The 24,980-nt window shown below is 45.3% G+C and overlaps 1 protein-coding gene across 1 annotated transcript; it reads left to right on the forward strand.

The window, feature by feature from the left end:
• The first annotated feature begins 4,059 nt into the window (after positions 1–4,059).
• On the forward strand, positions 4,060–24,980 carry DNAJC11 (DnaJ heat shock protein family (Hsp40) member C11). The gene is made up of 16 exons (XM_050909458.1): positions 4,060–4,131; positions 7,780–7,909; positions 10,112–10,185; positions 11,364–11,465; positions 16,233–16,361; positions 17,074–17,196; positions 18,516–18,589; positions 19,599–19,788; positions 20,179–20,264; positions 20,717–20,833; positions 21,843–21,998; positions 22,303–22,372; positions 22,496–22,553; positions 23,235–23,377; positions 23,852–23,981; positions 24,665–24,980. The coding sequence occupies exons 1-16, from the start codon at positions 4,060–4,062 to the stop codon at positions 24,688–24,690; spliced, it is 1,680 nt and encodes a 559-aa protein (XP_050765415.1). The 3' UTR covers positions 24,691–24,980.

Genomic DNA, 24,980 nt, shown 5'->3' on the forward strand with positions numbered 1-24,980 from the left:
CAAAGCGGAGACAAAAAAAATCAATTTTCTCGAAGAGATAACATGAGGGACTCCCACAGGGGCTGGCAAATTCTGGAAGAGAGAAAGAGATTATATTTTATGGGAAGAGATTCAATAACCATTCTTTTCCCATAAAGCTAGTGATGGAGGATTGTCACTGCTCCATAGACACACTGTGCACATTTCAGGACAACAGTAACAGAAAATCAATAGCATCTTTTATACGTGAAAAGCCATTATCTCTATGGACTCCTAATACTAACAAATGGGACCAAAGAAGACCTTTACTAAAATTTAGTCGTCAGCATTAATCTGGCTGATAAGAGAGGGGTAGTAGGCTAGTCTACATCCTTGGATTTTTTTTTTTTTTTTTTTTAAAGAAATAACTCTGCTCAGAGCTTCACCCTCCACTGAAGCCAAAGAGCCCCCAGATGACACTACATTAAAAGTCTAACAATGTTGAACCCTGGCGCTGTCACTCGAAAGCCCCATCGGCATACATTTCCTCTCTGGCTGATGGCTGTAATCATTAGGAGGTAGGAGCTTTATCAGGTGGTAATTTGACAGCTTTGACAAGCTCGGCTGAATTTATGGCACTTTCTAGTTTTTCCCTCCATTGAGCCGAGATGGAACTAAAGTTAATATTAGCAAAAACACTTTGTGCGGGGGCAATTTTCCAGCGATGACTACATGATTCCAGTTACTAAGAAAATCTGCTAAACAAGGCCTCCTCACAGTCCCTTGCCACTCTCACCAGACTAGGGAAGATGGTTCCCCATCCAGCCCACTAGCTTAGATGAAAGATTCAGTAGATGGAAGGAATCTCTGGTATCTCTGGCTCTAAAGCAGCAGAAGTGAATCAGTTCGGGAACACCTCTGCACCTCGTGGAGGAGTCACTAGCATCCCAGAGAAACACAAGCACGGATGTTTCCCTTCGCTTAAAAAAAACCCAAAACTTTTAGCTCCCAAACCAGTTTTCCCAAAGGGACATTCACAGTTTGCTGCCCCCTTTTTCACCACGCAGCACTGTTCACTGGCGCCTAAGCTCAGAAACGCTGGCACTTCAGACGCACCCTTCCCACAGGTCCAGACAGACTGTGCAAGCCCTCCTGAAGGACCCTCGTGGAAACCCTTTTCAAGCACATTCTGCTACCCGCTGCTTACCCAGAACAAGCACCCAACCTGAGTTCATGAACTCAACACCTTAAGCTAAGAATGGTGATGTTCAGGATCATTACGCTCAACCCCCTTTCTAGGCGCGGGCTCAGTGTCTTTTAAACAGAGCACATAGTTGCTTTTCTGTCTGTAAAAAATCTAGGGCGATAAAGCTTAGGAAAAAACCAAGTAACAATGAATTTCTCATATTTCCATGGATCATACCGTCCATTCCAAGAAGGAACCCAACCAATTACGTCTGAGGAGGAGACGTACTGGTAGATCATGACCTCTGGAAAACGCCAGAGCAGTATCAGGACACTAGTAAGGCTACTCACAGTTTACAAAAGGAGCACGCTACACACACTGGAGCAGAAGCCGCAGCGTCACGTGTCTGACAGCACACGGGCTGGCTAAACCCAGGATCTGATTCCTGGGGTCTGCTTCTCTCATCGCAAAGATCGCATCCCACACAGCACCACGATGCTTTCTTGTGCGGTGTGAGGAATCTGCGAGTAGCAACGTGGGCAAGAGGAACGCTGCACCCTGAACCAAAACTTGGCAAGTCAGTAAAGCACAAACAAGTACTTTTCTTTTTTTCTTTCTCTTTTTTTTTCACCCAAATTGCTTTTTGCCATAGGCGTTACATTTCCTCTGTTATAATTTAGGGTTTTAAAGAGCTATCTCTACATGCTTAGAAAGCACAGTTCATATTTAGCTCCCTAAAGTCGTATTTCTCTCTTCCTATATTTCCCTGCCAAGATGTGACATCTGTGGACTGTTCCCAAAAAATTCCCCTGAATCATCTGTGATGCATGCGAAACAGCGGCCAGAGCTGGCAACGAGCAGCTGTGTCTTTTAGGAAAGCGTTAGATCAATCTGGTAAGGGGAAGGATTCCCAGTAACTCTGCCACTAACATCCTCGAGGACCGCACAACTCCCAAACCACCTTAGAAAAAGAGCACAATTACGACAGGACCAAAGTCCATGGGAAATGGCGTTGCCACGGCAACTGACATCCTCAGAACTCAAGTCTCCTTTGCATTTTTGCACAGACTCAATGACTTCTAAACCCTGTGGAAAAAAATGAGTCTAGCAGGTGGGTTCATTCAGAAAAAGCATGCTGCCAGGTGATTCCCTGTAAAACAGCCCCATTTCTATGCGGTTTCTCAGAGGGTGAGCCTTTGTGGACCTCTTGTTCCAAGCACTGCGTCTCACTTACTATGAGCGCAGAGGAACTTCTATAACATGATCAATACTTCCTTGTTAACTACCCTTGGATCAGGAAAAAAACCTTATTAAGTATTAAAACATTCCTGTTTTCAAACAAAAGTTACGTGAAGATAAAATCCAAAACAGATGAGCTGAGCTTCGGAATGGGGAAACACAGTTTCGGCTTCACACTAGCCGGTACTGGTGTTAACGAGCGGTCTATCAAAAGCTCCTCTTTGAGGACAGCAGTACTCTAAAACCACTCCAGCACCCCTTGCACAAACATCAGATCCAGTCACTGGGGAACGTCCAACCACGAGCAGGAAAGGCCTTATTTTTCTTCCTGGCCGCCTTATCACAGCGATAACGCCAACAAATGCCCAGTCTGTCTGCCAGCATGCTTTATAACGAGGCACAGGTTAAAGCACAGACCGGGAAGCCCATCTGCTAAAAATTCCATCTGCTCCCCACACTTTTGGAGTACTTCCTTCCATTTTGCTACTGGGTAAGACTTGGTGAGTCCCTTCTTGTGGTTAACCCACCTTCAAGACTGTCTGCTCTTTGGAGGGCAACACAGCATAAACTCTAGGGCCATATTCTCTGCTCTGTGGTGAAAAGCCAAAGCAACTCTACTGACCCGAAGAAAACTGCTCCAGATTTACACTGGTGACAAATGATAACAAGGTCTAGCCATGGTTTGCTCCCTGCTAGCTGTTCTGTGCTGGCGGGGTTAACACTGCTGAGCTAATCTTCTGCTCGCCTTCATATTCCATGCAAGTCAGAAGATCTGACCTCACGGTACTGCGTTGTAACAGGCCGCAACGTTTCTCAGGTAACCTCTGCAAGTCAACCTCGCCAGAGCCAGGAGCTACTCATGAAATAAAGACGCTTTGGTCACAAAACGGTGTGGAAATGATCCTCTTGTCATGCCAGGCAAGAGGCCTCAGGGCAACGTACGCGACTCCCGGTCCCATAAATAATATGGGTAAGAGACAGCCCTTTTTGGGCGCGTCTCGGCGTAACCCCCACCGCCGCTGCCCTGCAGCACAGGGACCGCACAGCGCTGCGCTGCCCCGCGGAACCGCTCGCCAGCAAGGGCGAGCACCGCCGCAGGAAGCTTACCGAGGCAGGCGGCCCCGCGCGGGGCGCCTCGGCCGCTCCTCCGCCCTCTCTTACCCAGGCACGGAGCGGACAGAGACCCTGACCACCCGCGGCTCCGCCGGCCCGGGCCCCGCGGCCCAGCGCGCTGGCTGCTGCCACAGCCGCCACTCGGCACCCTCCCGGCTGAGGCGAGTGCGCGGGCACGGAGCGACCGCGGCGGGAGGGAGGGACGCCTCAGGACGCCGGGCCTCCGCCGCCGCCGGGAACAGGGCCGCTCCCGGCAGAGCGGGCGGCGCGGCCGGGCCCGCCTATCCCGCGCGGCTCCCTCGGACGCGGCGGACCGGAGCCGGGCCGGGCCGGGCCGAGCACTCACCGCGGCATCCCGCGCCCGCCGCCGCCCGCCTCGCCTCACGGCTCCCTGGGGCGGGACCCGGTCGCGCACATGCGCGGGGCTACCCGGGCGCATGCGCAGGCGCTCGGCCCGCCGGGCCGCTGGGGGGAGCGGCAGCCAGCGGCGCCGCGCCTCGCGCCCGCTCTCGCGCCGCCGCCACGCCCGGCCCCGCGGCGGCGCGGGGTGAGAGGTCGGGAAGATGGCGGCGGCCTTGGGAGAGGAGGTGCCGGACAACGAGGACTACTACTCGCTGCTCAACGTGCGGCGGGAGGTGGGCCCGGCGGCGGCGGGCGGCGGCGGGCGGCGGGGCCGGGCGGCGGGGCGTCCGCCGCGGGGCGGGGCGGAGCGGCGGGGCCGGGCGGGCCCGTGACCCCGGTGCCCGCCTGGGCAGGCCGGGCCGCGGCCGTTGCGGGGCCCGGCGGGCGGGAGCGGGGCTGCCTCAGAGCGTCCTCCGGCCCGGGCTGAGGCAGCCGCTGCCCGGGAGCGGGACTTTAGGAATCGGACCCGGGTGGCAGGGCTGCTCGTTGTGTGCGGGGCGGGACGCGAGGGCGAGCGAAGGGTGAGGCGGGCCTTTTTTGTAGGGAGTTCTGCTGATTTGGTTTTTCTCAGGGCGTGTGGTAGCTTGGTCTTAGACTTACCTCTACGTGAATATGTAATACACCTATCTCTTTGGCTGTGTGTTCGTTCTTGTTTTAATCAGTGCTGTGTGGACTTCCCAAATGTTTCCAAATTGGAAACACCTACATTTTTTGCAAGACACCTCTCTCATCAAAAAAAGGAGGACCAATAGTCCCCGATTTCATTTTTAAGACTAGATGGGTATTAATTGATGCAACTAGAACAGCTTGGAACGTAATGGGAGGTAACTGCTTTTTTTATAGTAATGATTAGGCAAATCGCCAAAGATCTGAAAGTACAAACTGTGCTGTAGTTTGTTTCATCAAGTGCAATAGCAACATACCTATATGTCCTACATATACGTGTGTATATATATAAACAGACTTCACTATTCAAGCACGTCGGCCTAGATGTAAACAATTTGAGCTGGAGAAGGCTTTTGCTGAGCTACTACTACTGCGTATAATAGCAGTTCAAGACTTAGAAGCAATGCAGCCTGATAGCTCTGAAAAAATTGTCTTTGGGGTTAATGTCAGTACTTGTGGCCTCGGTGGCAGTCTCCTGTGTCTCATTTGTGGAAACCTTCTGCATTTCTGAAGGAAAACTGTGTGACAGGAACTCTGTTTGCAGAACTCCCTAATGCCATGCAGTAAAATGTGCTCTTTTTAGAAACATTTCTGTGCGACTCAAGCCCGAGTCTTGTTAAAAGCTGGTGGGCTGTGCTTTTTGATCACTCGACAGCTTTTGTAATTCACCCTCCCAAATGTCAGCAGTGTGCAGAGGTAGAGGTTAAAAGAAAGAGGTAGGAACCGCGCAAGGGTTGCAACTGCTTGGGAGATTAACAGCAAAGGCTTAATAGTTAACTTAGCTAGGCTTTCAGCTCTTCGCTAGAGACCAGAAAATTCGGGTTTGGCACAGCAGGGAGCTGGAAACCAAGTCAAAATGGTCTTTGAGGGAGTAATTCCAACTGAGAGTAGTAGTTGCTTTGTTAATTACCCCTTGCTAATTAAATTCAGTAGCACTATCCTGCGTAGCAGTGGAATGCAGTGAACTCGCATTTCTGTGTGCTGAGCCAACTTCGTGTGATGTGGCAGCTGAGCTTAAAATAATAGTTAACCACTGAACTTTGCAGCCCTGATGAGGAGAGTAAGCCTCCCGAGCAGTGATTTTCATGTATGTGTGTATGTAAATGTTTAATCTTGTATAGATTTCAATGCGCTAAAAAAGCGGTGGCATGTTTGAGACGTTAAATGAAGCCATTTAAACCCCAGACAGGGAGATGGGACGCCTTTTAATTTTGCCTGGAATTTTGGTAATAAAAATGTAACTTACATATGATTATTACTGACTTATGTATTTCATTGCAATTTGAAATGATGTCAGTATTTCTTTAGCGGTTTCTAAGAGGCTATTGCTCATGAAATATTGAACCGATGACCCGAGCTATTCAATGATGATGAAAGGCCCAATCTAACATTTTATTGAACGTGGCATTTATGAAAAATGAAACTGCTCATTTCTATTATATAATCAATAGCACATTAAACCATTTATCATTAATTTGATTGAAGAATGCCATTCTAGACCTATATGTTCCCCTGCCTTCTCAGTCGAGTTTAAATTTGATGTCTGAGAAAGCACGAGGTAGTCAAAAGAAAAGAGCTAATCTGTAGCTACCTTTACTGTCTTGGGGCCAGCAAATTTGGCAGGTCCCCTTTTGCTGTATCGTTTAGAAACATTAACATGAAATAGTACAACCGTGCAGAGAAAACATTTATTCTAAGCTCTCCTCGGAATCGAATGGATATCTAGCTTTGGTACACAAACGAATGCATTTCCTTGGTGAAAACCCAGACTCTCCTTACCACATGTTGGAAAAAAGATGTTACTTTAAGAAACGAACTTTTAGGGCCTTTATTTCCACAGTGAAAGCTTGGAAACTGTGAAAGCTACAGTCACTGAAGAGTGTTAAGAGTAAATGGAATTTGTGTCTTTAAATTCTGTTATCGAAAGTCATTTTCTGGATGCCCCCTTCTTGCTTGCTGGCGTTGTTTTCCTGTCCATTGTAACCCCTGGCTATAATACAAGGGATGACACGTGCTTGAAGGCGGCCAGAAGTACCCCTCGTGTTGTTTCGGTTATTTTACTCTGCGTATTTCTCCTGGTGCAGAGAAGGGGCGTCCTGCTTCCTGCGCCCCGGGAATTGATTCTTGCCTGGACAGTTTTGTAACTGGCCGGTTGGTAGCTCTGTGAAGCTGCATGCGCTACCTGTGCCTTTTGGGGAAGTTCTGGTTGATTTTGGCAACTGCGCTTCTAAATAGGTGTTAACCAGCCTCCAAGGTGGTTATCTCAGCATCTTAACCAGCTGCTGAGATATCAGGGCTGTTACAGGAATGAGATGAGAAAGGGGCAGTTACCAGGACTCTGTAGAGTCAAAAAATAATATTGCTGTGAGGTTGTCTCCTGAGAGATGGTGATGGAAGGAGTGGGGTTTTTATTCCATTGATTCTGAAAGAGCCATCCGAAATCTGTTTCCACCACGCGTCTTTGGAATGAGGCCAGGTGCCGTCTGAAATTCCAGAGCGGTTGTGGTAAAGAACAGGGCTTTTTTTTTTTTTCTTGATGCATTTAGTGACACACTGTTCTTCTGGTTATCCATCTACTGCAGGTGAGTGTGTTTTTGCGGGCAGATGATGCGCCTTCCTTTCTAACAGCACAACAGAGAGCCCTTGCTATATAGGAAGGGAGGTGCTAGGGAGCATAGCAGGGAAGGGATGAACGTAAAACTGTAGGTTTACATTTCTTACCTTTACTGCTGTGGAAAGTCAGTGCTTTTTGATAGTTATAGTATCTACCTGAGGGTTTAAGATTGAAATATGAGTAGAATTTGATGTACATCTCTGAGTTTAAGTGTTTTTATCCTGAGGTGACTCTATTTTTTCTTGCTTTTCTGCATTGAATTGAGGAGACAGTAGTTGCCTAATAAAAACAATATATGAACACAGATTGCTTGGGTGTTCAGTTGGGTTTTTGTTTTTTGCTTAACTTTTTATACCTAGGTATACACTGATGAGCTGTTGCTGTCACTTGTTGCACTATAAATAGTGTGGAAAATACTGGTGTGCGTAATTGAACATTTTATTAACTTAGGTAATGAAACAAAAGTCCATTCTTGATTTTGTGTAAGTAAAAGTAGTGTAATCTAATAGCTGATGGACTTCTCCTTCAGGGCTGATCTTGAGGATGGTCTTTTTTAAATAGCATTGGTTGTACGTTAATTCATTTTTACTGCTTTTCACAGGCCACTCAGGAAGAGCTAAAAGCTGCCTACCGCCGGCTGTGTATGCTGTACCATCCAGACAAGCACAGAGACCCAGAGCTCAAAACGCAAGCTGAGCGGCTGTTTAACCTTGTTCACCAAGCTTATGAAGGTCAGTGGAAGTCTGGAGTTTGCAGAAACTGTTTTCAGGGGTTTTCTAGGAGGAGGGCTGTGTCTTTGTGCTTTTTGAAGAATACATATATTATTGCAAAGTAATAATTAAATTTGCTGCTACTTCGTGATGCTTTGTTTCCTGCTTCTGTCCTGTAAATCGGAGAAGCAATGCAGTATAAATTCTGCAATGAACGAGATGTGGAGTCTCTGTCTTATTTCCTGCATGTTGTAAATAATTTTTTCACTGCTTCCCTTACTTCTGAAAAGACTCTCCCATAAGAGACTGAAGACTGAAAAGCTTCAAACAGAAAGACAATTTCGTATTTGACTTTTGGCCTGATGCATCCTGAGTTTCTGTTCTCTGTCACCTGGTTGTGGTCTCCATTGTTTTTCAGCAAGTTCTTCCGTATGCTAAGACTGAGATAAGGACAATAGATTCGTAGTAGTTTTCTTCTCATCCAAGGATGCCAAAGCCCTTTAAAAATAATCTGAATTAAGCTGACATTTACTTAAATCCTGGTGTCACCGTAGGTAATACATAGTGTAACTGAGGTGCAAGGAAGTGACTCGTTACAATTAGCTCGCAGCACTTTGCAAGTGTGATAAGAGGCACCTGGAATGCAGGTGGGTTAGAAGCTGGTACGGCTCTTCTGCATTAAAAAACTGGTGTACCAAGCTAGATGCCTGGTCCTGTAGCCTGAAGAGAAACTAAAGCAAAATGGTGAATCAATATTCCTCTATTAAACTTCAAAGATGAGCTAAAAATTTTTTTTTTTACTCTCATGTTTTCTGAATAGGCATTTGTTTCTTCCAGTTAGACTTGAATATGGGTGGAGTCTTTTACATTGTCCCTAGTTAGGTGTAAGGACATATGGAAGCTTTTGCTGGGAGAACAGTGAAGGTCTTACATTGATGACATGGAGAATAAAAACTCAGGATGCTTCAATAATTTATTTTTAATGTGGTGAGTAGGTCTTACATTGGAGTCAGCTTTCCCTTTGAATTCTGTGGCTTTGCTTGGCTCTGTGTTGCGATGTATATGCAAATTGTTGCTCGTTTAGTACCAAATGTAAGCGTAATATTTTACAAGCAAAAATTTTGACGTCTTGAAAATAAACCACCCCACCTCCTACCTATTTTCTCCCCCTCCTCTTCCATCTCTTAATATCACAGAAAAAAAAATTTATTTTATCAGAATTTATAAAAAATAGTACCTGGCTGTGACATTTAGCAAGTTCAATGATCTTCCAGTAGTTCAGAGCAAAGCTCAGTTACTAGTATAAGCCTCTTTTTGCCTTAATGTACACACCCAGCTCCCTGAAGACTCATCAGTTCCTCCACAGTCAAAAGAAATACATGATAATGATAATGATAAAGCTGGTCTTGGAACCCTGTGGGAAAAATACTGATGATTTTTACATTTTTTTTTAAGGAAGGATGTGGTATAAGAGATTATGCATTTAAATATGCCTTACATTTTAGAGATTGTTCTTAATTCTATGTGCAGTCTTTTTCCAAAGTAGCTGTTCTGCAGTCTCCTGGTGTATTTTATTTTCTCCATTGCATTGGGTGACTTTTTGGGAGATTCGGATTCTACATGCATTTTTGCAATTACCCTGTAGTTGGCGTTTGGCGAGGCATGAACTGTCTCATGGAAATTGCTTTGTTGGTGCTTGGCATGTCCCTTGTGTTTGGACTGGGTGGGAAAGGATCTGTGGACAGGGACGGTAAGGAAGATTGAAGACAGGGAGCGAAGCACCAAAGAGCTTTGAAAGCTAGACAGAGGTAGATATCATTCCTCCTCAGAAAATTTCCGGGGACTGCTATCGCTGAATTGCTAATAATCCCATTGATACTTGGAGGGCTTATGTCACCCTTCAGTCAAAGAAAGCAATATTAAAAAGCCCCGCAGCATGTTCAGTTAGTCTGCATGTCTCTCTTGTGTTCTTTTAAGTTTTTGATTTTAGAAGTAAGGGGGTGCGGGGGGAAAGGAATTTGTTGGGGGGAAAAGTTAGTGTGTCCTGTTGATACAGCATGTGAAAAGGTTAAAGGGAGTTAATGTAAAAATTGGATGCAACTGTAGAACAACATGTTTCCAGGATCTGTGCTTGAATTCCAAATAACACTAGTGTGCTGGTCTGAAATTCGAGGAGAAGACCAAAAACTGAGTTCTCTCCTCTCTTTTGATTTTAACTTGCAGTGCTTAGTGATCCACAGACCAGAGCCATCTATGACATATATGGGAGGAGAGGACTGGAAATGGAAGGATGGGAGGTGAGAGAAATTTAGCACGTTATGGCCAGTGGAACTGACTAAACCCACTTTTATCTGACATCCATGTTATATCGAGCTGCACTGACACCTTGATGGTAATAAATGCCTGTTTGTTTGAAGGCATCCTTGTTTAGTTATTTCTGTCTCTCTCTGTCTCTGCTGAAACACCATGATGGATTTTCAAGGGATACTTAGTTTTTTCACTTGACAAGAGAACAATAAACCTGACATTCAGAGTTCCCTAATAGGATATTACCGTGACAGGCAACATCTCTGTCCGAGACAAATGCATGGTTATTGTCCATCTAGTCTCATCTTTTTCATCTGAAACTTTTTTCCAGCATCAGCTAGCCTCTGAGTTTGAAATTACTTTTTTCTTTCTGGGCTTTTTGGGGTTGGTTTTTTTTGTTTGGTTGGTTTTTATGGGCTTTGAGAGAGAACTTGTCTATTCGTGGCTTTCCTGTTGTTAAGTCCCCTTGCTAGCCTCTGCCAGTCTTAGCTGACTGCATTACACTGCTTGCTGCAGAATCGTATTGTATTCGGTCAGGTCGGTAGCGAGGTCGAGTTTGGAGTTAGTAGCAAGAAATGTGGAGCAGTGGCAGCGTGTAACAGACACTTTTGAACTGCTTGTGGCAGACTTGATCTTATTTTGAAAAGCCAAATCCAATACTCTTTCTGTCCATACCTAGAGCCATACCTGTTTAAAACCCTCATTCCCTGAGCCATGTTAGGTAAACAGATGTGAATCAGCGTAGCCTAAAATCACAAAACTCTTGCTTAATAGTTTACTTCAGGCCAGAAACTTTAAGTTGTTTTCATTTTTGTGTCTACACCTAGTAGAGACATTAATGGATAGCTGTTGGTAACAGCTGTGCTGCAGTATCTTGTACTCGTGGTTTGAAAGCTATTTGCCCTGGTTTTGTCAAGGGAATAGAAATTACAAGACCATTTTCCCTTCTGTCAAAGCATGGGGTTTTCTCTCATGCCTGCTATTTGATCTGGCCCAGGTGTTTGCTTCCAAACTCTGAGTATTGAAATTTGTGCAGAGTGGCTTACAGCAGCAGCAGGGGCAACGTGTTAGAGCGCACCGGGTCAGTGGACCTCCGTCCCATCAGCAGTGCAATACCCTGAACGTCCTCTTTCTGGTAATCTTTTGTTTTTCATTTCTTTTTGAGCAGGTTGTGGAAAGGAAGAGAACTCCAGCTGAAATCAGGGAAGAATTTGAGCGTTTGCAGAGAGAGAGGGAAGAAAGAAGACTGCAGCAGCGAACTAATCCGAAGGTAAGCAAAGACTTCATCCTAGTCTCAGGAGTGAATCCATAAATTATTACGAATATGCAGGATGTGGTGAGCCTAAATGAGAACCTTAGGTATCTACACTTAGTGAAGTTACTTTTCCTTTTTTGAATATGCAGTTTCTCTGGACAATGTAGGGAAAACAGCTAGTTCTTTGAACAGTAATCCTCTATTGAAAGTTCTTTTTGTCATTGAAACATGTAGGAGCAAAATACCTCTTCCGCCAGTTTCAAGAAAACAGACCTAACACTGAAATGTTTATGGTTTCTTTCCAAGAATTCCAAATACAATGAAACTCCCTGCAGTTACCTGACAGGTTTTCCCTTTGACACTGCTGTAGTGTCACAACAGTGCAGGGAGATATTAAAACGCAGCTTTGGGGCTCTTGGCTTGGTAAGTACGCTAGGCAAACCTTGGTTTTGTCAGGATTGTCACTGACTGAGGTTTCAAAGCTTGTTGAATCACAAAAATGTTGGTTCTCATGCAGTGAATGATATTGTCCAAGAGCTGCATCTACACTCACCAAATGTATTCATACTTTAGTTTACCTGTATCTATATTTTTCTTGGTGTTTTTTTGTTAAGCTATCAGAAACCATTTTGTACCTATTTTTTGAAATGTTTTGGAAATCTATTTCTTCTATGCAGTATAGAAGTGGTCCATGGTGGGAGAGCCTTAATTTTCCTCTGTCTACCCCAAGGTAACCACGCAGATATTTATGTAGACAAACTTTCTCCGTCTTGAAAAAATAGACTGTAATGAGACATCAATTTTTGTTTTATTTATAAATGCTTCTGTTCTTGGTGGAAAACTGGGTATCCCCAGAGCTCTCACTGGAGGTTTGCAGTCAATGCGGATTCTACACCCTGAAGCACAGGTGGCTGTGCTCCTTCGGTGGCTTTGAAAGAGGAGGTCTCCTGTTGTCGTGTTCATGCATGGACTTCTACAGTGTTGCAGCATAACTTGCATAACCCGAGAAACAAACTGCCAGTTGATTAACTACTATTACTGTTGTTTTTGAAGGTTGCTGGTGTTTTTGTGGCCAGCAGTTTAAAATCACAATGTTTTCTGAGTGGACAGAAGTGTGAGTACAGTAACGCTTAGGACTGTATCAGAAAAACGTCCTTCTGAGAAGACCTGTAACGTTTTGAGATATTCACCTTGGCGCAGACTTTGGATCGGCGCTGGTCTTAGCAAAGCAAATCGACGAATACAGATCACCAGGCTGTAGTGCGCAGATACTAAGAACTTGTTTGTACTGGAAGGGTAAATAAGCATAAGGTGTTACGTGAATATCTGCTGACAACATTATTCCAGGCAGGAAGGGATTTCTGGATGCCACAAAACGAGCAAGTCAAACTGTCTCCGCTGGAGATGCGGGTCATTGGGGTCAGAAGGGTATTCTCGGAGAGGGGCATGGTTGTCTCCACCTCATGCTTCTCTGTGACTTCAGGAATTTGACATTTTATCTGGGCACCTCGCCGTGGCTGTGAGCAGTAAAAAGCGGAGCTGCATGGTAAGCCTCAGCCTCTGTGTCCTGTGATAAAATTAGCCATCTGGGTGTTTACAGCAATTGCTGATTGGCAGCCTGTGGAAGTGTCTCTCCAGGCAGTGTTCCTGTGGAATTAGGTAGCGCAGCTGTGATCATTTCATACACAAACACAAGTTATTTTAAAATTTCCAACATTTTGTCAGTTCTGTAAAACGGTTCCAGCAAAATAAAGCATTTTAACCAGAAATGTTGAGCAATAACCAGATGTAGGCAATTTGGCAGGTTTCGAATTGAGTCTATTATTTGCTTTTAGAGCTTTGTTTTTGCTTTCAAAGACGTGCAGAAGGGTTGAAAAGTTCATTACTTGATTTGAGAAGAAATGCTTCCTGTTAGGAGAAATTAAATCCCGTTATTTTCCTGCTGCGGAAGGTCAACACCTAAGAAATGCAGGTCCCTCAAGGCTTAGCCTGGCACAGCTTCCATACGTCACCTTCCGGAAGGTAAATCCCTAAGAAGAGAGGCGAGGAGGGAGTATATTCTTCTCTGGCACACCTCTTAATTCCATCAGGAAAGTCCGTTTCGTATTTGCAGGATGGCAAATAAAGGTGATCTTAAAAGACGGTACCAGCTAACAACTCTGATGGTTCTGTAGTGCCGCTCCCCAGCTTCCTGCCCCGCTGAGCTGGTGCGCTTTGCAGCATGTTGCGTGCGTGCACCGCTGACTTCTGAGCAGAGCTTTACAGCTTTTTCCCCGCTGCTCTTTCTTTGGGGAGGGCTTTTTCATTTCCAATGGTCTGAGCAGGTGGCTGATGGGGAGTTGCGAGCAGCAGCGGTCCCCTCTCTATTATCCGGTGGCATAGGGGGTGCTCTCGTTCTCTGGGAATATTTTTAACTTTACCATCTGCTGCTTTTCCTGTGCTTGCGCCTGAGCCAGTTTCCTTGCCAGGATCTATAGACCTCTGAGGGTGACTTCACCTGCTTGGCGAGAGGTGGAACGTCTGCACGGAGTCCCGCCGCTCACTTCAGCGAAAGGCAGCTAAATAGAAGATCTGCTGGGGAGCCGGGGAGGGAACGGAGACGCTCCTTTCCTCTGAATGGGTCTTGTGGATTTTCATGGATAGGTTCAGGTGTTTTCCTTTTGTCATTGGGAGGGATATGTGTTCTAAAATTCATAGGTGTGAAAAAGGAAATCATAAGCTTTTGAGTATGACTGAAAGAAAGGAGGTGCAATGAATTTCAGGAATGTGTGTGGACCTTGGTACATCTTTACAAAGGGTACAAGCATTGCGGTACGAACGAACATAGTATAGTAAGATGTCTTTCAGTGGTTTGTTTTTTTAGTGCAAATTCTTGAGAAAGCTTTACTGCCGCTTATATTCCAGTCTGAGTTGAAAATGCGCAATTTTCTGTCTTTTTGCCATTCAAATTCAGCATGCTTACTGCTCAGCATGATATCTCTTGTTTAAAAATGTTTAACTTGGAATTTAAAGTTGCAGTCTGGCAAAGGTTCTGCGCTGAATGTGGCACTCCACATGGAAAACCTTTCTTTCCATCCTGCCTCTGTTACGAAAGATCTTGGGTTTTACACTTCCTTGAATTGAAGAGCATCAGGGAAAAATGGAAATAGTTCTCTCTTTTGTTGAAATAAATGCTCCCCTGTATTTAGCCACGTTTGATCGGCCACTCTGGGGTGCATTTGCTGGAATTTCATTGAGTGGAGCGTTTCTCTTTGGCTGTTCTACTCCGTGTCTTACCAGAGGGCTGGAGAGCAGCGCAGGGCTGCGCCGCTTCCTGGGCAGTTGGTGGTTTTGCCTTGCTTCGCTCCTATTTTGGCCTCGTTTCAAGGAACAGCACAACGTAGGAGAGGCCTGAAACTAAAGAAGCTGTAGCGTCTGGAGAGCAGATCCCTTGAAGGTGACTTTGCAGATGGTTCCTGAAAAGTAGTCTTTTGCATAAAGGGCAGGAGCTTGTTGTTGGTGCTGCTGCAAACAGAACGATGAGCGTAATTGCTTTGAAATGCACCAGCCTGCCAAGAGTAATTTGTAAACAGTTGGGGCACAGCCCCTGTTCCAGAGTTCTCCTGGAAATAATCGCACCTTCCTATGTTAAAATATTTATCCAATTTTTGCTGCGTAAGAAATCAGAAAATAAACATTTGGAAGAGGTTGGGAATCTCCACAGCAAATAAATAGTTGGGAGCCAAACCAGAGAGAAGTTTTGAGTCCTGTCAAACCCTGCAATTCTTCCTATATTTATGGTTCAGCAATTGATTAGAGTGGAGTGAGCAAGGAAAAATGCTCACTCAGATTGAAATAAGAATTTATTCCGTCCATACTTGGACTCTGTGTGAATGGGTTGTGTACCTACCCAGCTATTGAGTTTCTTTATACAAATTGCTCAGAGTTCATCTGCACTTGTGCACAGAGGGGTTTTTTTTTATTGCAACTGGTACATTTTATGTGAGCTGGAATGCTGTTTAATAGGTCTATAGGGAAGCTTTCCAAAGCCTCTTCAAGTTATATGACCCAGACAAGGATCTAATCGCGCCCTTTTCAAATAAACCCGCTCTTGCTGTTAGTCTGAGTGAGCACAGCAGCAGGTAGCCAGACTATTTAGCTGCGGCCTAGTTTTTTGTAGGAATAAGCTTTTCTGTGGTCTGAGAAAGACTTTTAGCAAGTGGTAAATATTTCCTATCTTTGTCAAGCTTTTCTTCTGATTACAAGATGCAAACTAGGAAAAAGAAAACAAAATTTTTGACTAAGGAGGTCAACTGGACGTGAATGATGCAGCTCAAAACTAAGTTGTTTCAGGTAACTCATAAGAAGAAAGCATTTAGAGGATTTCTGGCCAAGTTCCATGGAAGAAAACAAATTTCTAAAAGATATTATTTCAACTTTAAAATAGAGCAGAGTCAGTTGTGGGGGAAGAAGAAACCTGCTGTTTGAAAGTGTTCTACCTACTTCTGTAATGCGTCACAATAGAAAAATTACCTACTAGTATTACAAGTTGCATTCCTGCTGAAAAACTGTCTTTTGTCCAGTTTATTTTATGATTTATATTGCTGTTTTAGAATGTTGTAATCATTCATTTTTGTTTGTCTTGCATGTGTAAGAAATGCATATTAGAGTGGAAGAGGTAATGGCAGAACAAGAAAAAACTGCAAAAATATGTAATCATATACAAGGATGGCTTAGCCATTTGGCCTATATATGGTGGATGTTTGTTAATGCTAAGTACTTGTTTCACTTGTCATTCCCTAGGGAACAATTAGTGTTGGAATAGATGCCACTGACCTCTTTGATCGTTACGACGAAGAATACGAAGATGTGCCCGGGAGCAGCTTTCCCCAGATTGAGATAAACAAAATGCACATATCCCAGTCCATTGAGGTAAGGAGGGCAGGCGCTGCTGCTGGTGTGGAGCAGGGCTTGAGCTAATGAGGCGCTACCGTGCAAAGCAAGCGGAAATGAAACACTGCTCAGGGGGTTCTCATCTTGATTTATGGAAGGACACGATTACCAGCGTGGGTGGGAAGAGGCAGCTCCGTTCCACCAGGACTGCGTGTTGACTGTACAGCGTGCGTTTGTGTGACTGGTTTGTAGGCTACAGTGGTCCTGCCTTCCTGCTGGCAGGGAGGCTCAATCGTGATTGAAAACAGGTATCTAGTTCTCACTGAACATGGAGTCTTCAGTGCACGAAAACGAACGGCGCCCAGTTTTGAGGACATGGGTAAGGAAAAGAAGGGGGAGTGTTTCCTCTGTTCCAGAGAGCTGAAGAAATTTAGTCTGCTAGTGAGATTAGGAGGGTTTGCAGCTCAGGGTCAGGACTCCACGGTGCTACGCTAAAGGTGTCACAAATGTCTGGTACTGTAAGAATTATCCCACTTTGTGCCATACTTGTTCTTTGACTACAAAATTTAGAGCAAGTGTGGCCATGTCTGGTTCAAACACCTGGGCTTAGTGGATGACAAGGAGTCAACTGGAGTGTTACCTGTCTCTCTGCACTTACACTCTCTACAGTCGTGATTATGTCCTTGCAGAATATGCATTAAATGTGTGAATTGGGATCAGAGTAATTGGTAACAATATATTCATTTTTCAGGCACCACTGACGGCCACGGACACAGCAATACTGTCTGGTAACCTTTCCACCCAGAACGGGAATGGAGGTGGATCGATTAATCTTGCTCTGAGACGAGTGACATCTGCCAAGGGGTGGGGAGAGGTGAGAGTACTAGCTGTTACGCATTTTTATATTCAGTCGATTTCAGGCTGCTTGGATTAGTTACCTAGTGTTTATATTCTTTAGGGAACTTTAGCTCTGTTTCATCTCTCATTTTCTACATTCTGTAGAATGTAGAAAAAGGAATTCTCAAAGGAATTTGAGAAAAAGGGAAGACCAAACCTTGTTTTTTCTTATTTTTTTCCCCTTTCCATTTGGCCATGCATTTTGGACTTCACTTGTGGTGACAGAATTGTTACCTGTTGTCTCTAGCCTTTCTAATTTCACTGTCTGAAGGCTCTCAGGTGCCTTCCGGTGCTGTGAGCATGTGAGTAACTTAGGGCAGCGTGATAGTTTGCCTTCACTTCAAAAACTGCTCAGCTCACAAGGGAGGAAGTTATGGGGGAAAAGAGTTTGACTCCCAGCCAGATATGATCGAAGTAGCTGGAAGGTCCCATGTTACCACCTGCGAGCTGTGCCTCGCTCGACCAGTGGCTTTGTTTGAGATGCTCGTGGCATCGCTGCTGTGGCTGGCAGGCGGCTGCTTTCTGCGCCTTCCTTTTTGCACACTAGCTCCTGCTAACCTGTTTCCTCAGCTTGTGAGAAATGGGAGTTTGCCTCTTGTTTGAGAATTCATAGACTGGAGGCATTTGATTTGCATCAGGATTTTGTAATGTTGGTAATACAGAAGCTTGTGGATATTGTCATGAGTCAGTTGACTAAAAAAGTTTTAAAAAACCCATGTGATAAACTTACTTGGGCAATGCAGATGTAGTAGGAACTGCTTTTGCAGGTTTTGTCCTGAAAAGTGTCAGGTCTAAGAACTGCTTCCGTTAACGAGACTCAACAGCACCAAATAAACATTGAATAGCAGCCCTGGAAGTCACCCAGACTAGAGGATGAAGCAGCAGGCGCGTTTTGTGGACGCTGAGACGGTGTGGCAGCAGAACTGCTGACAGCGTTACTGTGAGACTGTCCTGAGAAGGACCCTCATCCTCAGAGGGCAGCAGCCAAGCCTTGTTGTTTGCCGTTGTGGGGCTGCGATGGAGGTGTTTTCTCCATTTTCACTGGAGCAACCAGAGCAGGTGCTAGTAGTAGTAGCCTGTAGCACTACGAAACTGGCTTTGTTTTACTCCTGAGGACCCTACTCAGTGAGACACCTCTTATTCTGAATGCAAAGCTAGCAGAAAAGAGAGGATGCTGAAATATGTGGTAAATGTTACTCAGATGTGTAAAATGTCTGTGATGTAAATGACGCTTGTGCAGTACTTTGTTTTAAAAGATGTTTTCTTCTAACGATTTGGCGTTGTGCATTTAAACAGTTGGAGTTTGGAGCAGGAGACCTTCAGGGACCTCTCTTCGGTCTGAAGATATTCCGTAATCTTACACCAAGATGGTAAATATTAGAAAAATGGTCTAATGGTTAATATTCCACACTAAGGAACTAAACGGCTTGAATTCTCTTCCATGTTAATTCTGGATTTGTTTTCTGTCCTACAGAATAAGGTATTTCTTCTTTAGACTTAAGGTCGTGCTTTAGTACTGATCAAAATGCCTGTATTCTTTTTGTGTGTTGGTGTCCTCCATTTTCATACTTCCAGTTTAAGGAAGTTCTGTGTTCCACATCCTTAGATTTGTATTTGGTCTTGTCATGAATTCGTGATACTTGAGGCATGATCTCACAATCAGAGCAACAGAAGTGTGCTCTGGGAGCAGAACAAATAATTGGGGAGCTCTTCTGGGGCTTCCATGTGTGAGACGGAGTTTCTGACAGCAAAAGAGGAGATGATATGTCAGATTTTAGGGAAATAATGCCAAATTTGCCACTAGCGTGGTACCTGTTTACAAATGAAGAGAGGTCTCAAGTTGCAAAGGAGTGTGCAAGGTAAGGGTTGTGACTGAAGACATACACTAGAGCAGTGTAGGTGCCGGTGTAGACTTCCTTCTTTTTGTATTTTCTAATTTAGTAAATATGCCGTTCCTCAGAGCTTAGACAGGGATCTTGTTCCCCATAGAGTCCTTTAATGCTGCTTTTCAGAGCTGATGCATGAGGGTTATTAAATAGCAGGGCTGCTATCTTCTAGCAGCCAAGTGTGCTGCCTCCGCAGAAGACCAGGACTTTTATCTGCCTAGGGCAAGAAGGGTAAAGGCTGAAAGGTAGCCTGCTGCGTTGCCTGCAGTGTTGTGGCACAGACCGAGAAACTGGGGCATGACCCTGCTCTTCTGGGCAGTGCTGTGGCCAGTACAGTCTAAATTAGTTTTGAGTTTTTCCTGAAACCCTCGGGCGTCATGCTCTTTGCAGGATAGTCTCTGCATATTCAGCAAGGCTCCTGGGCAAGAAGGAATTTGAGGACATCTGGGAGCCTGTGTTTCATCACTGATGAGGCTTTCCTTATTTCTCCTAGTTTCATCACTACAAACTGTGCCCTGCAGTTTTCGTCCCGCGGGATCCGCCCAGGCCTCACCACGGTCCTAGCCCGCAACCTCGACAAGAACACGATGGGGTACCTACAGTGGCGGTGGGGCATCCAGTCAGCCATGAACACTAGTATTGTCCGGGATACAAAAACCAGCCATTTCACCGTGGCGTTACAGGTGAGAGTCCTGTTGCTGTACGCAGGGGACAGTGATACCACCCCGTGGGAGGGAAGTGCCTCAGTTTTTCCATCCCGGCAGTATTTTGGCTTGAGACTAGAGGATAACGGAGCAGTTGGTACTGTCTCGTATGACCATGTAACGTAGGTAACCGGCTGCATTTGGCAGAGCACAACACTTTGCACCCAACATTGTCCCATCTAATGTGGATCAGCTCAGATTAGGGTCAGGATGCACAACACAGACTGCAGAGATTGCAGGTTGTGACGAGTAAGTGGGAAGCATTGCTGTGTCTTCTGTGCCACTTAAAGGATAAGAAAGGAAATTTGGGGGAACATTCAGCGGTGACCGAGGGTACGTTTTCATCCATTTGTGCCTCTTGTGTTTCAGCTGGGAATCCCCCATTCTTTCATGATGGTCAGTTATCAACATAAGTTTCAGGATGAGGATCAAACACGAGTGAAAGGTTCTCTCAAGTAAGTGTGCAAGAGGAAATTCACATTGCTCACGGCCTGAAGAATCTGTCCTCTCCTGCTGTTGTAGGCCTCCAGGTTCCCCACAAATCGAATGCTTCTGTGGCCTTTGGGAATCTGCTTTTCATTAATTAAATCTGGTAAACGCTGAAGTGAACGTCTTGGAGGCTTAGGTCTGTGTGCCTCTTCGGATAAGTGGAACTTAAAGTACTTGTGTGTGATTATCTCTGTATCATCACCAATAAGAAAGCCCAAAGTTCTTGTAGTCTGTTTACTACTTTACAAGCTGAAAAGGCTAATCTCATCTTGTAGATACGCAGTGAATCTTGCAGTAGCCAACATCTGCTGCACACAGATGTATTTCCATGTTTTACTTGTTGGGGAATTAGAGGATCCAGTAAAGAGAAATTCAAGAGTCTTCCCTGTCTTACCAGTTTTTGGTTCTGTCGTTCTAGGGCGGGTTTCTTTGGGACCATAGTGGAGTATGGAGCAGAGAGGAAGATTTCCAGACACAGCATTTTAGGAGCCACCGTCAGTGTTGGTGTTCCCCAAGGAGTGTCTTTGAAAATCAAGTCAGTTCAAGATTACAACTCTAGACTGCAGAGGCTGACCATAACCTGCATTATTCTGTTTCCAGTATTCAGGTGGGAAGGTCCCAGTCTTAGGGCAATACAGGTATATCGATATATCACTGTGAAAGGCTGCAGCTGCCCTCGCACCTCTAATACGAGTGGTGCCCATCGGAAGCAATGTGTGCCTTCTGCTGGTGTTACTCTGAGCCCGAGCCACCTCTTTCAGGACTGGGGCGGGGGGGGTGTGCATCAAAATACTCTGAAAATACAGCTTAAAGTAAGGTTTGGAGCATTATGGTAAGTGGATGGAAGATTTCTGAAAATATTAGTAGTAGAAATGGATGTACTTGCATTCCGGTTTTATAACACTGTACACAAGTATATGCTGGAATTAGTGAATCATCGTTAACTAATATAGGGGATTATACTATTAATAAGATGCAGTTCACAAAGAGGGGCAGAACTCTTCAAGGGTTCATGTAGCGGGGTGCACTTGTAACTGGTGCCAGCAGAGGGCGTGCCAGGATGCAGAAACGAAAGACGACCTCTGTCCCAGGAAAACGAATGTTTTCTAAAATAAATGTTATTAGAAGCGTCAGAAAAATATTAATGTACTCCTTCCTTGAAGGCACGTGCCGGTGTTGTGAGCATAGACCTTCTCCATAAGCATTTTCTTTTCCTTTTATGATGATGATGCTGGTCCCTTTCCCTGGTGAAATTAATGACCAAATAAATTCTCCTAAGATTAAAAAAAAAACCTTTAGAATGGTCAGGTACTATCACAAGAGATGTCTGCTACATGGAAGTCTGGCTATGGGTGGTGTCAGCTGTCTGTCTTACCATTGTCTTGCTTTGGTTTATCGGATTTTCACCTTTTTGAGCTCATCATTCATCTCTCCTTTGGTTCAGCAGTTATTCAGCGGCATGCGCTGCTGCTAAGTGTACTTAATCAAGCACGTTAAACTCTGCGTTTCCTCTTACCTGTCACTCTGTTCTTTTTTTGTTCCAGGTTGAATAGGGCTAGCCAGACCTACTTCTTCCCTGTCCACCTAACAGATCAGCTGCTTCCCAGCGCTGTATTCTATGCCACTGTGGGACCTCTAGTTATCTACTTCGCCATGCATAGGCTAATCATCAAACCCTACCTCAGGGCACAAAAGGAGAGGTGAGCTCGCAAGACTGTGTTTTAAATTCAGAGCTGGGAAGTCCCACTCAAGTGCTTCTGGGAGCCTGGTGCAAAGGCTGGAATATCCAGCTGAGGCACTGTGGTTCACTACATCATCGATACTGCTGAGTTCTAGAAGCTTACAAAACTGTCTTGAAAGGTGGGGAAGAACCTTAAAACCGAGCTCATTTGTGTGAGGTTGTGGGTCAGTGGTAATTGGGGTGGGTAAGCAGACGTCTGCCACTTTGTGGCTGCATCCTGTCCACTGTGTAGAGCTGATGTGATGTTGACTTCCTTATGCCAGAGAGCTGGAGAAGCAAAGGGAGAGTACAGCCAGTGACATCCTTCAGAAGAAGCAGGAGGCTGAAGCTGCGGTAAGTTTTTCCCATAACTAATCCTCCTTAGTTAAAGGAAGCTGTTTTCACTCTGGGCTTTTCTCTTTTGGACACAGTGTCTGACACTGCTTGGTTTTTGTTCTGTCCCTTGTGTTGTGACAGGTTCGGTTAATGCAGGAGTCTGTCCGGAGGATAATTGAAGCAGAGGAAGCCAGAATGGGTAAAGATTACAACACCATTTACTTGTTCCATAAATTCGGAGAGAGGAAGGAACAATACAAAGGCTGGGTGGTTGAGAGGGAGAAATGCAAGGTATCGTTTCTTCATTTCCACTCCTAATGAAGCACAGCGTAACTGCTGTTGCGCATGTCGTGGGGAAGTTCCATTATGATTCGGCTTATGGTGCCTGAGCTTAGTAGGGATCCGCTGAATATTATCTTGGGACATGCTGTGAGGTGGATCAACAGGCTGAAGACAATAGTCTGGATTCACCTCTCCACAAAAGAGAGGTGTGTGTATAAATATGTGCAAAAGTTACGGTCTGAAGTTTAGGTTTCACTGGTCCCTAGCTTACACAGTTTGCTCCTGGATCATAACGGAAATCTGATTTCTGATGTTTGCTAGCAATTTCCAAGAGAATGTTCCAAAGTGAACCGACATCCGCTTGGACTGTCACATCAGCGTGGCACCGACAGTCATGTCATTCTGTCCTAGTGCTGAAGATTGCTAACAAACACCCAAGCAGAAATGTTCTTCTGTCTTGAGAAGTGTGGGTCCAGGCAAGGAGAATTTAAATGTCATTGAAAGCAAGCGAAAATGCTGGGATGGTCTTTTCATCAGTGTCTGCCTAGGCGTGGGTGGGAAGCCTTTCACCACACCTGTGATTTCATGTGAAATGCAGGTTTGATTGTAGTGAACGCCTGGTATGGGAAGTTTGTTAATGACAACAGCAGGAAGAACGAGAAGGTGAAAGTAATAGATGTGACTGTGCCCCTGCAGTGCTTGGTGAAAGACTCTAAACTCATCCTTACAGAGGCATCCAAGGTACGTAGCTGTTCTGTCAAAGCCCAGACTCCAGGGCTCGAACGTGTGACTCAGAATTTCGGTTGAACTGTATGCTGTCCTGCCAGGGGATTTCTCCAGTGTGCCTGAAGCTAGTGACTCTAGATCAATTTACAGAAGCCATTTACATACCAAGTGTTAGGAACGTCCAGGAACTTCTGGTTCTCTGGGCGTTTCCAGTGCCAAAGAAACAGTGTCGTTGTATTTGCAGCGTGGGACAGTGTGCGTTACAGGCTCTGGGGCTGTACACCAGAAACTTCCCAACCCCCTGATTCGCTCTTTTCTGCAGTTAGAACTTGCCACTGCGGAGGTGATTCCTTAGCTTCTCATCTCATTGGCAACAAAAGTCCCTTTTTTTAACGACACCTCGTTCTGGCACTAATAAATATTTTTGGTCAGTGGAAGAGCTGTGAAAGTCCATTCCCTGATGCTCAGTCTGTCCTTCTCTGGTTCAAGGCTGGGCTGCCGGGTTTCTACGACCCCTGCGTGGGTGAGGAGAAGAGTTTGAAAGTGCTTTATCAGTTCCGAGGAGTTCTGCACCAAGTGATGTCAGCTGACAATGAGGCCCTTAGGATACCAAAGCAATGTAAGTAGCAAGGACCGCCCTGCTGCTTCCTTCAGGAACCGGGAAGGGATTGCTTCAGCTCTGTGTGGCGAAGCACACAGAACTGGGGTTCTGGGGTTCAGAACTGGGGTTACTGAAATAGACTGGCCATGATATGCCTAAAAGAGCTCAGCAGCACCACTGCAGCTGTTTGTGCCATCTAACCTTATATATCTTAACTGGCGTTAGAAGCAGAGGCCTCCTACAGCTGCCGGTGTCCCTGCCGGGCAATTCACAGCATTGGATTGCCCTTTGAGGAATGTATGAAGGAATGTATGAGTTGAATGTACGAAGGCAAGTTGGAGGCCTGAGCCAGATTTCTTCCGCGTCCCCCTTTATCTATCTGCCAAAACATTTTCCCTGCCAGAATGATTTTGTGAAACCGATACCTGCTAGTGACAAGTTTTACTGATACCCCTGTAGGTCTGGGGAGTTGGCTAAAGGGCACGAACCTTGTGTTTACTCTAGACCAGCTCCCTGGCCCAATTTAAGAAGCATATCCAATTTACAAAGCTTCCATAAGTAAGCTGGAGGTGTATATGAATCGTGTTTAGTTAGCAGCCAGAAATGTTCCTGTCTGTCCCTGGTACGGTGGTAAGTTCAAGCTAGGATGTGTCTCGTCCAACAGAAGTGGCACGTATCCATTTATTGTTCTCATCCGACAGCTCACAGAATCGATGCAGATGGCTAATCTGGTGAGAGCGTGCGTGTCGGTTACGGTACCTGGGTCAACGGAAACTACAAAACCTTCCCCCGGACGCTGCAAGTTTGAACAGAGACATTTTTATTTTTACTATCCATATAGCAGGTGGTGTCCTACCAGTTATGTTAGGAGACAAAATGAGAGAACCTGCTTCTACAGGTGGCTCCAAGGCAATACTTCTCTGAATTGTGGCTCAGTAACCAATAAAGCAACGTGACTCTGAATGCGCAGTGCTTTCTGCTGAGGTTGTGCGAGCGGGCACTGAGCACCACCCGTCA

This window comes from Gymnogyps californianus, chromosome 21, assembly GCF_018139145.2.
Source record: "Gymnogyps californianus isolate 813 chromosome 21, ASM1813914v2, whole genome shotgun sequence".
NCBI classification, from domain to species: domain Eukaryota; kingdom Metazoa; phylum Chordata; class Aves; order Accipitriformes; family Cathartidae; genus Gymnogyps; species Gymnogyps californianus.